The 15,747-nt window shown below is 41.9% G+C and overlaps 1 protein-coding gene across 1 annotated transcript in view; it reads left to right on the forward strand.

The window, feature by feature from the left end:
* The first annotated feature begins 3,756 nt into the window (after positions 1-3,756).
* The window catches only part of PTPN3 (protein tyrosine phosphatase non-receptor type 3), a 155,700-nt gene continuing 143,709 nt past the window's right edge, over positions 3,757-15,747 (forward strand). The window contains exon 1 of the mRNA XM_086468937.1: positions 3,757-3,883. Within this exon, the coding sequence (XP_086325063.1) occupies positions 3,757-3,883 (127 nt within the window). The remainder of the gene's footprint in view (positions 3,884-15,747) is intronic.

Consider the following 15,747-nt stretch of genomic DNA (forward strand, 5'->3'; position numbering starts at 1 on the left):
CTTTGCATTTTCACACTTTATAACCTCGCAGCTCACTGCTTCCAGGTTGGGGCAGCAGTTTCAGCAGCGTTTCTCCCCAGGTGTGCTTCATCCCTTTCCCGGCTCCCTTTCCGCCCCTTGCCCCAGCCCTGGAGCACTTGATGTGCAAGCAGCAGATGCTTTGCAGTGATACCTGAAAGCCTTTTTCAAACAAACACTATTCTGCTGAATTAAGAATTTTAGGGTCCTTCGTTTAGAACAGAAAAGCAAAGATAACCCAAATGCTCTGGATGGCACCATCGTGTGCCTCTGTGGACCAATATATTCAGGATTTCATCTTCATGTTGTACTGGTAACACAGTTATTACCTGAAGTGGGAAACCTGTGCTGTTTAAAGAAACAATTGCTGAAACCTGCTCCATTTTGTGCCAGTTAGGGTCCACCCTCAGCTTTTGGCATAGTCCCAAATCAGCGTTGAATTGGACAAGCTTTGATCAGTTCCACGGAAAGCTAATGACACATAAGTGCAGGTTATGGCCAGATATTGGGGTGAGGACAAATGTGGCATTATAAGGAAGCAGATGCGAGCATGACTTGGTTATTTTGTCACTCCAGTGACAGAAGTGGAGACAAGCATCAATTGCACAGTTACTGTAAACCTGCGCTGTTTTTTCAGACAATGATTATAATTATAGATACGAGCTTCTTGGAAGATCAAGCACTACAATTATGGGTTGTTTGTCATTTGAACACTCTTTGCAATAACTCACACATAAATGTATGCATCAGTTTAAATACTTGGAGTCTGTCCAAAGACATAAATGGCTGCTATCACTTCATACTTTAATTTCATGATTACAACAGAATGCCCTTGTATGTAAACTTGACTCTTCCTAGTGTTTTTGCTGCAGTTGACAGCACTGGTTCACTTAGCTCATCAGACGATTTTTCAGATTTTTAGGATTTGATGTTTAACCAAATGCATTCACTCATCCAAATGTAATCTCAACACCAAAACGCCTTGCTTCAATTGCTGTTTTTCACTTCTCTGCTGTAAAAAGTTGGAATCAACTCACAGTGTGCCTTCCATTTCCAAAGGCTGGGTAACAACATTAATTCCTGACCTGTTTCATCCACAAGTAGCATTACAACTCGACACAAAAAGAGAAAAATTTTTAAAGCATTTTTTGTGCAATTTTTATATTATCTTTCTAAAAGAAGCCTTTCTTTTTTCGTAACAGTCCTTTCCACTGAAATTCATACCAGACCATGCTAATCCGATACCCAGTATGAGTTTGCTAATGTTGTAAGAATGTGATTATTGAGAAGTCACCTACTGCAACTGCATGTATTCAGACAACACAAGTAAATGCACGCCCTTCTGCAAATATACTTCCAAGGGTTCCTGAGCTTGCAGCTCTAAGTGATTCACTGCTTACTATAAATTGTCAGTGCAGTAACCTTAGGACATCTTAGAACATGGCTCTGAAGTTAATAGATTATGGAGTAAGGAGCAAGTAGGTTATACGTTTACCATTCCCCTGGTCTGTAATAAACCTGGCTGGCCATGTTAAGTCATGTAGAGAATTATGTTTCAAGACTCAGGTAAGCTTTCAGAATGTGCCAGTATTAACATGCAATCAAAGGGCATTTTACAAAAAGCTGTTTCCTCACAGCCACTTATCTTCAATTCAGCATTTCCCAGTTTAATCTCTGGGCTATCGCCCTTGTTAAGAATTACCCAGGATTTTAGTCTAATAGGACAGTGGATAAACAAATTTCTGTTGAGGACTGTCTTACAGAAAAAAGATGCAGAGGGAAAAAAGCAATAACTTTGATTCTTCACAGACAACACAGACAATATAGTTCCTGAAAGCTTTTGCAAGTTTGTCTTAGCTTTCAACCTTACGTGGGCCCTCAGTACATCATCTCAGGAGTGTTGCCATCACTTGAGATGTCTTCAAGCTGAGAGCAAAAGTGCATGGATTACGGCAGCAGAAGCAGAGGCAGGAAAGCCAAGGCAGCTCCATCCTGCACTTCTCACAGCCCACCAGCTGCTGTCTTCCCAAGCAGAGTAAGTGAAAAAGTACTTGCTCTAAACTCCAGGGGAAAATTAAGTCCCTGTCATGCCCTTTACAGTCCTCCTCACTGAGGAAGGCCCCACAATGAGCAATGCTGCAGAAGCGGGGTGAATACAAGCACCTCTTTCACTTTGTTCGCTGAAGTATTAAAACAAGTACAAGGCTCCCACGTGAGTGAATTCAACCTCTGGAACACACAACTTTGCATCAGTCTGTTCAAACTTACCTGCACGTGAAAAAATCCCAACTTTTGTAAGCTTTGTTGAGTTCTAGTTTTCAAAGAGGATGAGTATTTAGACCTATTGAGTACAATGCAAGTACTCGCCAGCTGCAAAATGAGAGATTTTATTTACCCAGGTGAGAGAAAAGCAGGAAATTGCCATATTATGTCATTTTCCACCGAGGAACCTCTGGTGGACTTGCTGTTTCCAGGAGGGCGTAATGTTCCTAGAAGGGAGAATTGATTTAGATTTGCTCTCAACATTCCACTGGGAAAACCAAAACTGAACTTTTGCCAAATTCTATAAGAGTATTTTTTTTTAAGAAATCATTATTACAATAAGGCCATATGCCTCTTAAAACATGACACTTTACATGCATGAAATCTCAGATGCTTGATGCTTATTGTGTGCCTCATCCTAATGTTTTACAAGTGTGCAATAATGATAGCTTCCTCTTTCATCCTGCATTTTGTACATAGATTTCAAAGCATTTTCCAAAGAAAGGGAACTATAATTATGCATGTGTTGGAGATGGGGAAACAGAAACACTGAGAGGTAAAGCAATTTGCCCAAGGTGACAAGGCAAATTAGAGGCAGAGTCAGGCATAAATCCCGCGTCTCCTGCTTTTTGGTTCCTTGCTAACCACAGCCTTGCTTGCACTTGACAGTGGTATCACCAGCTTGCAAGAGCAACAGCAGTAGGAAAATGCTATGGGGGTACTACGAGACGCACCCTGATGTGAAATTGCTACAGGTCTCCGTGAGGGCCCACCTGCAGTCCCTCTTGGTCATGGCTTGCAGGGCAGTGCCGGGGGCTCCTCTCTGAGCCCCAGATGGCTGCACAGGGGCTGCTGAAAGGCAGAGCAACCTCTGCAGTTGCTGCGTGGAGGAGCCCTCTCTGCAAGCACTGAGGCACTGTCAACCTCACCTTCCTGGGGATGAATTTCTCAAAGATCAGGTCCACACAATTTGTCACACCAGTGGCAATCAGACTTGCCGTTCACGGAGACAGAGGCCTCTGTAGTAGTGATGTGGAGTTGTTTTGTCCCACAAGAAATCATGCCTTGGGGAGACACAGTGGCAGCCCTTGCCACCTTGGTGCACAGCGGAAGGATTCTGGCTCTCCCACAGCGCAGAGGCATCCGAATTATACCGCTAGCTGTGGTTTATTTGGCATGTAAGATTGATTTTAAATTATTTCCTGTATATTCACAAACCCAGCAAGTAGTTTCCCTTTAAAGTGCACCAGCTGTGACACTGGGTAGGTTCTGTAATTTCAAATGAGGCGCTAAGAGACTACTCCTTTCAACAGCTTTTTTTTAATGAGGGTGGGTACCTGTTGCAATGAATCAATTAAAACTCTTCTGACACACAAGATGTGTGTTGCCAGACCCGTTTCACAGGTTTCTCAGGAGGGAGGATAACATGTGACAACACACAGAAGCTGAGAGTACTGGAGAAGATCAGAAGCCTGTATGAGTGAGCTCAGCTTTCCAAAATATTTTCTTAAAGCGCTATTCAAAAGACCACTGACCTCTGCAACAGGCAGCACCATGGTGGAGCAAGAGATGCTGCTGTCGTGTGCTTATCCTCAAGAAAAGTGTAAGTGACCAAATATGATTTTGTATAAGAAATGAAAACAGGACACTGGAGAAAGGAAATGAAAGAAACGATCTAGCTAGTATAATTGAAAAGACAGAGGGAGTAGAGGGGAAATGCTAAAATAAGGAAATAAGGAAGTTATTAACTTTATATTGTAGGCATGCAATTGAAATATGATTAGCGTACTTACAAGCAAAAGAAAGGATGCTTGTGTGAAGAACTCTGATATAAAAACATCTTGAAGAAACTTGCTTTAATCTTTGACTTTCCGCTTGCATTCGCAAAGCGCTGTGGCGTGGGGCTGCTTGTGTGGTGGAGAATGTGAACAATGAGCTTTGATTTAGTAATTTGAGTGGCAGACTGGAGTGCTGTGAAAGCATTTTCTAGAAAGAATGATTAAAAACAATGTCTTTTTTTTTTTTTTTTTTTTTTTTTTTTTTGACAATGCAAAGCCTCTTTTTCCTAAGGCATCAGGAAGTTTTCTAATACTTTATCCAAATGTCAGCTGAGAGTTACGGTGCAGCGCAAATATTCCCAAATCTCTACCCCTCCTTCCCCAAAGGAAGCTGTCACAGAATTTCTTTGCTAACCAAAAATCTCATTTTCATTACTAAAAATGTAACACAAGCAAGAAAGAACTTAAAAAAACCCCAAATCTGTACATGTTGGCTTTTAAAATTATTAAGAAAGTTTTAAAAGACTTCTGAAAAACACCAAATCAGATCTCCAGCGTGCCAAAGACGAGTATGACAGAAAGGCAGAAATGTAGCTGACTACTATGAAGTCAGGTAATGTAACTAAGTCTGGACAGGACTTGTCTCAACAAAATACTAAGCAAGGGTAGAAACGGAACTAGTGTGTCCTGAAGCCACTTCAATACACTGCCTGAACAAAGTTCAGTGAAAAAAAAATTTAAAAATCTCTCTTTGAACTCAAGAAACTTTGCCCTTTGAATGGCCTGGCTTGTTTTGGCAACTTCACAAGGCTGTTATTTAAAACTTACTCCAGATGGAAGGATCATCTTTGTTCTGGGCATAAAAATGTCAGTTTGTACAGGGCTTTATGTCAGTTATCAAGAACAGAATAGGACAGGGATGTCAGCAAAGATGCAGTTTACCTGTGGACAGATGTTTTCCACACCCTGCAAAGTCCCATATGCAAAAGGAGACAGTTAAATTTTCCTTACGTACAGTGTCCTGGCAAGCTGACAGGAGCCAGCCTGCTTATATCCAACTGACTGTAACGGAGTTTAAATGAAACCTGGAGTTATAATATCTGTGCTATAAAAAACCAGTGGTCCTTTTCTTTCTGCTGCCTAGTGTTTTATTAAAGTATTTTAGAAAGCAGATAATAGTAATTTATCTTAGCTTTGCCATAACCTAAGCAAATAAGTGAGCATTTTTCTTTTTCATGGACTGTTGTTTTTTTTTTCTCCTCTGTTGTTCACTTTAATGGTAAAAAGAAAACGAGTCATACTGGGTTAAAATCATCCAATTGCCTTTTATAGAAGACATAAAAGGTAACTGGAGCTCTCAAATTGCTCAGTTTTGTGTATGAAATGTAACTTTATACCACGTGTCATTGGTTTTGCATGTGTGTAAGACAGAAAGGGAGATTTCTCTAATCTTGGTTCGGCCCTCAGTTTTGCAGAAATGTGCCGTGCTGCACTGTGGAGGCTGAAAAATTTGCATGGAAATATCAAATCAAACTCAAAGGAAATAAATCCATAGGAGGAAGGAAGCCATGTAGTACCTCAGGATGGACAGGCTGGGTCCCTAATTACACCTTCTGGTGGCATGAATCAGCAGTGACACCCCCCACACACACCCCCTTCCCCAAGGCCAATGGAGGTACCCCACAAGCTGAAGAAAGGACTGTGTGGAGGACCAGCCTTGTTGCATTTACAGTATGAAGCACTTGCCAGGAACAGGTAGTGCATGCATCTGAGATGTTAAAAAGACAAAGTGAGCCCTGAATAGGCCCATTCTAGCTGTAAAGGGTCAAACTGTGCCTCAGTGGGCGACGCATTTCAGCTCAAATCCAAGTGCTTTCTTGGACTGGTTCGGAGGCTCAACCTGGTGCAGATTTTAGCTTATAAATAAAAAATAAAGTCTTTTAAGAAATCATTTCTGCTAAGCAAAATGGGCATGGTATATCTTTGGGAGTCTGCAGCTACTTGTTGGGAGCCGTCAGCCTTGTATCTGTTGCTATGTGAAGTCAACAAGAAACTCGAAACTCTTTGTACCTGTACCTATAGTCTAGCTGTCCGTGACGGCGCATTTCCATGTGTCTTCTGCTTAATGTCATTTGTCTCCCTAAATGTCTTTCAAGGAAAAACTAAGAGATTTATGGGATTTGTTTGTCCTCCAAGATGCATTAGGATAGTTAAAACATTGAAAAATTAGCCCATAGTTACTCAAGGGACACGTTTTTCACAGGTCCATGAAGGTCCAGTGCTGTAGTAGTAGAGTATTCACTCTGCAGGGGAACACTGCTCTTTCTTATAAATATTAGCTGGGATTTTCTGTGGTCTGTCACTCTCTTTCACCAGGCAGCTGGGGCAAACTACTGGTGTCAGGTATATCTCCAGTAGGCTTGTCTCATGACAGATATGACAAGACCAGGGAGAGAAAATGTCCCAAAACAGCAGCACAGAGGTTAAGATCTCACCATCTCTTGCTACTGTTGTGGGGTTTTTTCCTGTCTCAAAAACTATGAAATGTCAAAGCGATCTTGTGGGAGGTGTACATATCGCATATAGGCACAGCTACCCAGCTAGGCTCAGTACGCCACCCTCCGCACCAACCTCTTCGAAACCATTCAAAAAATCCTCTTGGCAGAGATGGCTTTCAAAGGAAAACATACTAAATTAGCCATTACAATGGATTGTACTCCTCTTAGAAAGCAAGATTTGTGTAATAAATGCAGTTTCCTCTGGAATAGTGGTAAACGGACTTCTCAGCTATGTGACATAGTGCTAGATATTCCTAAACAGCTGCTTGCAAATGTAAATATCAAACCAAAATAGTAGAAGTTATCTTTTTGCACTTCCCCTTCTGTGTTATTGTTTATTTTAATAATGGTTTCATAATTTTTCATGTATTTTTAGTACCTTCTGTTAGTCTGCTCCTTTTGGTAATATCTGTATAATCCCAGAGCCCGGACATATTCTTTTTTTCAATAATTTTAGAAGAGCATATAACAAAAGAACAGTAGTCTAAGCCTCTACAAAAAAATAGAAGGGGAAAGAAAGTAACTTTGGATAGAACAAAATTAGTCCGAGCAACTTTTTTTTTTTTTAATACAAAGCACTTTTGTGCCTGTACTTTAATTATCTGTCACAAAATTTATAACTACTGAAATTATTTCTTTCAATCTTCCCCAAAGCCTAACACCTTTAAATTGAAACCAAGCAAGGAACTTTCAGCCCAAAAGGATTTGTGTTTGGGATGAGGTGTTTTTATTTGTCTGTCCACTTACGTTTTCCCAGCCATGAAATGTCAAACATACACTTTCAGGATGGCTTACTCAGATTTTTATATTTGAAAAAGCATTCTAAAACTAACATATTTCATTCTTGCTGCCTAAGAGCAGCACTGTGGTATCATGTGTGCGCTGACAGGAAAATGTGGGAGGTCTCTGTTCTCTATATGTCTTGAGGAGACAAAAATGTGGTGATTGTCTAGGAGGAGTCTTTAAAAAGTCCTTCTCTGGAACAGTTTTCCCAGGCATTTGCTCATCCTTAGCCTCGTTTCTCTATTTTCAAATCTAAATCTTTTGTTTAATCATATCAGAATGCATTTTTTTAGACTTCGAACATTAAAACGAATGATCACCCTCAAAGCTGGAGTGATTCCCCGCTAATGACCTCACTGACTGTTCTTTGAATCACCTACCAAATTTCCCAGCAAAGACCAGACTTTTTGTTTGTTTGTTTGGATTGTGGATTGACATATTAAATCTCGTCAAAGTAAGAACTGGTCCCAGGTGGACCACAAGAAAAACAGTCCCAGTTATTTCCTCATGAACAGCTACCTTTTAAAGATCTACCAGGGAATCAATTTTTAATCCATCTAATCCTAGAAGTTCCAGTTAACGCATATTTTAAATCAAAATGTCATCTGGTGTCAAATTGGGTGTCTTAGAGAAATCAAAATACACTGTCCCAATACAGTTACTGCTCTTGAACAGAGCTGTCATATTGTCAAAACAAAAGATTTATTTAAGGAAATCTGTTTTCCAGGGAACTGTGCTGCCTGTCAGCTTTTTTGGCTCTGATTTTTTGATAACTTGGCAAATTAACACATCAGTTTATGTCAATCCAATCTATAGCTGTAGTCAGCTAATAGGAAATGAAGTCTATATCACTCCTTACTTTTTAAAGATCAGATATGTCCAAAGGAAGAAAAAATAAACTGAAAACTAGCCAAAAGTAATACACATGCTCTTCATATGCTCCTCATCTCAACGCCACATTGGAAGATATTTCCATGTGAATTCCTCTGTGTTGACTTATCTCTGGAAGAAGGGCTTATGCAATGTAAGGGTGACGCCCAGGTAGAAATATAAGTACAATTGTACCAGTCAAATGTCACTGAGAAGTATATTTGGGTAAACTGTTTAAGTTACGTGCACTTTGAACAGATGGGCCACTAAAATGCTTCTCTGAAAAGCACTTAAAGTGGGTATAACCAGTGCTGGCTACTCATTTTGCACACAGATGATCTTCGTTGTCCAAGAAATGTCCCAGGCTCAGCTGGAAAAGGAGCCACAGCAAACATCCAAGCTCTGTAGGCTCCTCCGAGGGCCTGGCAGCTGCATAAAGGCTGCTCATGAACCCGGAGGATGCAGGGACTTTGCCCACACGGCATCCTTGTGTTTAATGTTTTGCTGTTTCTGCTGCTGTGGTAACGTGGGTGGGAATGCTACCAGCAGCTGGAGGCATTCAGCTCCCTGTGCAGGACGATGGGCTCTGAGGGACAGTGAACAGCTGGCCTAGGCTAGCTTTGCAAAGAAGGGAAATGATGTTGGGGGAGAAAACAGCAGAAAGAAGTTTAAAGTGGACTTGGAATGTGTTTGCTGTACCACTTGGCAAACACTTTGCGTCTCAAAGGCACATACATCTATGGTCCACTGAGCTCCTGGGTCTGGCAAGGTTTCTGACTCTTTGGAGAGTTTTTCTTCATCACATTTGTGAGGTTTCTGCTGCGCTGGATTTCCAAGGGATAGAGGTTCTACGGCGTTGGGCACATGGAGCTGTTGGTAGCAAGGGGTCTGCTTACTTGCATTTATCCTCACCATCCTATAGCATGGCCTTGCCCCTAAAAAAAAAAAAAAAAAAGCCCAAACCCCAAAACAAACCCAATTCTGCCGTCATATTTTTGGCCCAGTTATGCTGTCAATTGCATCACCACCGAGTCAAAGTTGTAATGGGATAACTGAGAGCAAAACTTCACATGGTGTTTCCTTCCAGAGGGATGGTCTAGCCTGGAGCACTGCAGCCTGCAGGGTGCTCTGTCCCTTGCTGCTCATATGAAAAGGAGCTAGGCGTAAAATCCGCACCAGGTTTTCTGATCTGGGACTTGACCCAACCGAGACATTTAAGACTAAAATCCCAACAAAGCTGGTGGTGATTAAGTTCAAGGACTTATTTGTTCTTAAGTTTACCAGGAGCTTAAAGCTGTACTTCTGTGCATGCCCTGAGTTGTCCCAGTCTTGGTGGAGTTGAGAGAGCAATTGAAGGCTTGCTTTGTACATATCCCTAAGCCTGCTGTAGGGACAGTCAGTCCCACAAGAGTCCTCACAGCATGCACAGCTTTCAGGGACCTATTTCTGACCTTATCACGTGCAGTGGCTGTTGTTGTTTGCTGCTGAAATGCAAAAGTACTCTGCCTGAGTACTGCATGGTAGCCTGATTATTTACTTAGGGGACTTGAAAATACTCATTCTCTATTTGAATAGGAAATATTCAAATATATTTGGGTTCAAATCTATTCAGTCTCTTGAGAGAAAGCCAGCAGGAGAGAGGCTACTCTGGCAACAGGCAGCCCTGCTCCAGCCATGTCACCAGCCTGGTGGTGGTTATGGCACTCACTCCAAGCTGAGATGAGTTCTAGTTCCCCTGCTGGGACCTCTTTTTCTTGTAGTTCACGTACAACTGCCACTGGTTAAAACACAGAAAATCAAGCGTAGGCAAGGGCCAGAAACCTGGTTGTCCTCACGCCAGGTGAGTGTCCTGAGCATGAGGAAACATGACTTGGTTGCTTAATATGCTCTTTCTCTTTATGGACTGGTGAATCTTGAACTGCTTTCTGCACAGTTGCAGCTGGAGGATGAGGAGTGTATCCCTCCAGCCCACTCACCCTGACCTACTTAGAGCTGCTAATTGCATAATCTCTGGGGAGTGGGGGGGATGGAAGCCCCCCTCCCACGCACTGTGCAGCCAATGCAGGGAACCAAACTTAGGACGTTTATCCACGTCCCAGGATACAGCTTTAGCAGCAGGGTATTATATGAATGTGTAGCAACCATGGCAAAGGAGGAATGTTACAAAGTGCAAGGCCTGCTCGATTCTCTGAATACAAAAAAAAAAAAAAGGGAAAGGAAAAAAAAAGCGCCCACAAAGCTGTATTTTGGAAAGGATCTGGTCTGTAGATCCCAACTGAATGCCAGTATCTCCTTGCGGGTCTGCCAGGTGGGTTTTAAGGTTCTTCTCCCCACCCAGCCAGCTTTACTGGCTAGGTCTAAGCAGGTGCCTGATAAGCTGCTTGGGGTTGTTATTGCAGGCACCTAACACTCTTTGTGCACTTTATAGTGCTATTGCTCAGGATTCAGACTCTGCTCAAAGGCCTGAGATCTTAAACACGGGGTATTACACCAACTTACGCTGAGTCACCTAAGCCCTGAATCTGGCCCCAGTGCATTTTTCAGGCTTATTTGCAGAGTGGCAGGTATTATTACCAGCAGTAACTGGGTTAATGACAGGGCCTCCAAGAGAGAAAGCAATTTGTAACACCTGTGATGCTTTGACTGAAACATGTTCATTATCCATGTTCCCAGTTATGTAATAAGCAGAACAATAAAGAAAAAAAATGACTTCTCTTTGCAGAAATCTCTGCGGTGCCTGTTGCCTGTATATGGCCACGGTATCCTGTTTGCTCAGGACTTGCACAGTTACAGTTGCCTGGGACGTCCTCAGCAGAATGCCCCTTGAGTTTCAGTAACTAGGCATGGATTAAAAAAATAAATACAGCAAAGGCCAAAAAAAAAAAAAATTAGACATTCATCTTCACTGTGGACAGACAGTTGTTGTTGCACACTTGAAGCCTGACAGATGTGGTTTGCTGGCAAGTGGGTGAGAAAAAAGCAGTATCTTAATTCATGTTGAGGGGAGGGGGGAGGCTTTTCTTCTTCAGTTTGAGAGAAAAAGATCTTAAAGCTTTCAAAGTTGTTCTTAGCAGCTCTATACGCAACATATGGTCCTTCCCGAGCTTTTGACCATTCCCAATGTGGGACTCTGCCAAATGAAAGTTAAACAAAAGTTACCCTTACAAAAATATTTAGGAAGCCCTGTTTTAGAAGTGAGTGCACATGTTGGCTGTGACTCAGAGCACACCCACACACTGGGTAGACAGATTAGCATCTAAACCACTAGGCAAGTTCCAATTCTTGCTCAGAAGGTCAAAAAAGCCTGGGAAATGGCCATTTCTCCCTTTCTCCTCAGCACAATTATTTTTTTCCAGATTACAAAGTCATTTTGGATGGCACAGCAGCAGTGAAGTCAACAGATTTATTGTCATAAACAATTGTGTTCCCAGTTGGGAACCAATTTTGTCATTTCTGGACAAAAGAATAAAGAGGGGAATAAAAAAAAATAAAAACCCAACACACCAAAACCCAATCCTTTTCCTTTGGATTTGTTTGGTGTAACATTTGTTTCTGCTTCACAGAAACCACTGGGATCTCAAAGTGTTTACTAGGGAGGCACATATTACTTGGAAGAGAGATGAAGGCCAAAACCCTCCTTGATGATATGCTTGTTTTGTCCAGAACCAGAGAAGGTCAAATCCCACGTATTTTTTTAATTTGGTGTCATATTATCAAAATACAACAGCTCAAAAGACCAAGACTGCCATATGCATTTCACTTGGCTTCCACATACTGTAGGTGGTCTGTTTCCAAGCCACCTGCGAATGAAGTCCCTGCAGCTCCTTTGGTTTTGCTAGGAAGGCAATGGATGCCATGGATGCCCACCCACACTGAGAAGACGTAGGGATGGAGTTTAGGGTAGAACTAATAGCACTAGGAGCCTTTATTAGGCCAGAAATTAAGTTGTCCTGAAGTCTGAGTTCCTCCTATCTAGGAAAAAGTTATCAACCAAAAATTTCTATAGTGATGCATGTTTTTGGGGTTGCTACTAAAACCAGGTTCATATAGCACTGGAAGTTTGCGGGTTGTCCTGAAACCCTAGGTTTAGTCTTTTCTAGAAGCCTCATATTCATGCAACCTAAAACATGAATAAGCATATTTGTGCAATCAAAACAAAGGAAATAAAGCTCAAAGCATTCAGAGAGAGGCAGAAGTAGGGTCAGAATCAAAAACAATTTTGAAATTTCCAGCCATGTTATCAAATCAAAATCTGATTGCAAAAGGAAGCTGGCTAGTTAGGCAATATGTGGCAGCACGTATTCTAAGTTAGCTCCAGGGTTTTTGTCTGTGCTTCATTCAGTACTTTTACTGCCATGGTCCAGACAATGAGGAGGCAGATAATATATGGTGGGTATGGAGAGCAACAGCAGCATCTGAGTAGAAGAAACGTTCTTTCATTTATCTTTTTAATGATAATGTAGGAAAAAGGTCAGAAAATCACAATGATGTGAATTTCAGTAATATAGAAACAGCCCAGAGCTATATTCACTGCTGCAGACTTGCCATGGAGGAAATACAACAGATATGCAAGATGTGTGGCTATTGTTGATATTGCAGCTGTACAGGCAAAGCAGAGCTTAGTTAAATCTTTATTAATAGTTAGTCACTTGCAAAACCATGGGTGGAAATACTAACTCACCTTGCCGGCTTGCAGTTTAGATTTCTCTTCCCCCAGTGTGTCTTTTCGCTGAGCTGCCCATTGATCTCTGGGCTTCAGAGACAAATGGCCTTACAATCCCCCTAGAGAATCCTCTGCCAATGTTAAAACCAGCAAGAGCAAGAGAGAGAGGGAAAAATAAACAAGGACGAGATGGCTTTTGTACCTTCATTCCTCCCACTGGTGCTGTGTCAGAGGTAGTCCAAGAACTTGGACTGCAGCTCCCACTTCATTCCCGTCTGTAAGACAAACATTTACAGAAGTGTCTAGAACCACTGCTCCGTAAAACCTGCTTTTCTTCTGCATTTGCAGTGCTATTTCAACAAGCTAACTCTTGTTCTCTCTTCCAAAGTAACCATCATATATTCAACTGTGACAGTGCCCTTGCCAAAACATTTTTCTTATCAGGATTATGCTTTTGCAAGATGAAATGTCAAAGAATCTGTATGATTAATCTTTTGAACTTTTCCTCTTAATAAATACAGAATTCTATCTGGCTTCAGAAATGTTTTCCATTAACTCTTTTCCCTTAACATTGAGTGGAAATTTTGAAGTTTGTCAGAATGATTTGGGAGACTATTCGTATTTGGATTTTGCTTTTTTAATTTAAAAATAACCCAACACCTTTCATTAAGAATATTTTTTTTATTTTCATTCAATTTTATTTTATTTATTAGATAAATGAGGGCAGGTTCTTTCCTTCCATCATAGTTCTGCAGGAAGGAGCTACTCAACCTTCTTACAAGCAGTAGTTCATACTCAAAGAAAGCCATACTGGGCATTTTTCACGTGCTTCATTAAAGAGAAATTAGCCAGGGGAAAAAAAAAAAGTGTTTCTGTAGGAGGTGCTGTGCTATCCATGGGGATCACCCTTGGGAGCAGCAAGGGACCATTACTGCTCTGGAGCTGCAGCGTTCCCAGGCGTGCAGGGTGACATCTGTCACGGGTGTGACACAGGACAGGCTGGCAACACCTGTGTTCCTGTTTTGTAACCACCTGAGATGACAGGAAGCTATCAGCCATTAAGTCTGTTTTCATAGCTAGTAGTCACAGCTTCTATGACTGAAAAGCCTATGGAAACTGTGGTTCTGCTCTGCCATTTTGGATTTTGCCTGTGGCATTTGTTTATATGTTGTGGGAGGGCTCAGGCAAGTTGTCTTCCTTCCACACCTCGGTATCATAGTTTATTTGCTGGTTTTTCCTCTGCTGCCTTGTTAGCTCTTTCTTCCTTTGCAATACCAGCTTCCCCTCACTGTCGATCAGAGAGGGCCCAGCTCTTGGCCATGGAAGGAGAAGACCTGGGATGAGGGCTGGTGGCCAGCTGTCTAGACATCTCCCCTTCTGCCAGGGAGGCCAGAAGGATGGGATGATGTATTGGGTTTGTGTGGCAAGGTTTCGGTAGTGGGGGAGCTACAGGGGTGGCTTCTGTGAGAAGGTGCTAGAAGCTTCCCTTGTGTGGAAATATGGTCTTCGATTCCTGTTGAACCAGTTAACACTTTCCATCATTTTGGAGGGAAAAGGGCCAGGCTGGAGTCCTACAGCTTTACTAGGTCTGTCTTGCTGGTGTGATTTGCTCTGACTCTCCATTAGAAACCCTGGTGGTATTTATCAGTCAGCTTTTGATGTCTGTGGTGCTCTGTAGGCAAATATAATGACAAGCCTGTGCTTTTTTTCACTAGACAATAATCTATCAGGTGACTCATTCTATCAGCTTGATTTTATATGCTCAGATAATCTAATATTGAAAACCTGGAAAGATGCACCAGACTAGTTACTGTGATGAGTAAGCAAACAGCATGTACCACATGCCATCAGTGAAAAGGCAGGACTGTATTTTAATCTCAGATACATAATTTGGCATTTTCACACCATGTGTTTTTTTAAAGGCGGCCACATGCATTTTACTAGATTAAATTTTGCTTAACTGAGGGAGGAAAATGGATCTGCAAGGCATTGTTTAATCAAGGACGTCCCTATACCTGTCGAAAACATGTCAGCACCATAAAAAACTCTTGCAAATTCTTCCCATTGCCCCCATAGCCATAGTCCTTTCCTAAACTGGGGTTCAGGTGTTTACAAAACATCAGTGATTATTCCTAACAGAGTGATAAGGAAGAGAAAGAAAGCTGAAAACTGACAGCAGAATGCATCTACTTGGCAAGTTCTGTGAGCTTGAAGGAAAGACAGCTATCAAATTGGACTTGATATATCAGCTTCTTCCCTTCAGAAAGATGCTTGCATCATTTCCCACTGCTATTTCTCCGCACAGAACGTATCTGTTGTGTTTTGTGTCAGATAAAATGAGTTAAACAGAAATCTGATTCATGAAACTGGAATCTTGAGAGGATAAGCTTCCTGGCAAAAGGGATTCCTCTCCTTTCTGGTCTGATTAGCACTGATGATTCTGCTGGGAAGGAATACTTCATAAATAACATACTATGGGCTATAGAGATATATAGGTGTAGTGGATGTTGCCATGGCCCCCCGGGCACAGTGGCAGTGCAGCCTGCATGTGTTAAGTGAAAGAGGGCAGTTCCTAGCCCGGCAGTTCAAGTGACTGGGTGTACACGGAAAATTTGACTTTATAAGGACATGGCAAATTCCTTCCTCGCTTTTTGTGCCACTGGAAGATGTGTCTGCTGTGTCCAAGAGGGGTGTAGTGATTTTCCTGAGTCTGAGCCACAAGACATCTGCTGGAGAACTAGAGGGAGGAGAATTTCTGTGAGTAATTGGTGGTGACGAATGATAACAGCTTCTCCAGGGCTGTGGGCTCTCCGCC

This window comes from Leptosomus discolor, chromosome 8 (assembly GCF_034619465.1).
Source record: "Leptosomus discolor isolate bLepDis1 chromosome 8, bLepDis1.hap2, whole genome shotgun sequence".
NCBI classification, from domain to species: Eukaryota; Metazoa; Chordata; class Aves; order Leptosomiformes; family Leptosomidae; genus Leptosomus; species Leptosomus discolor.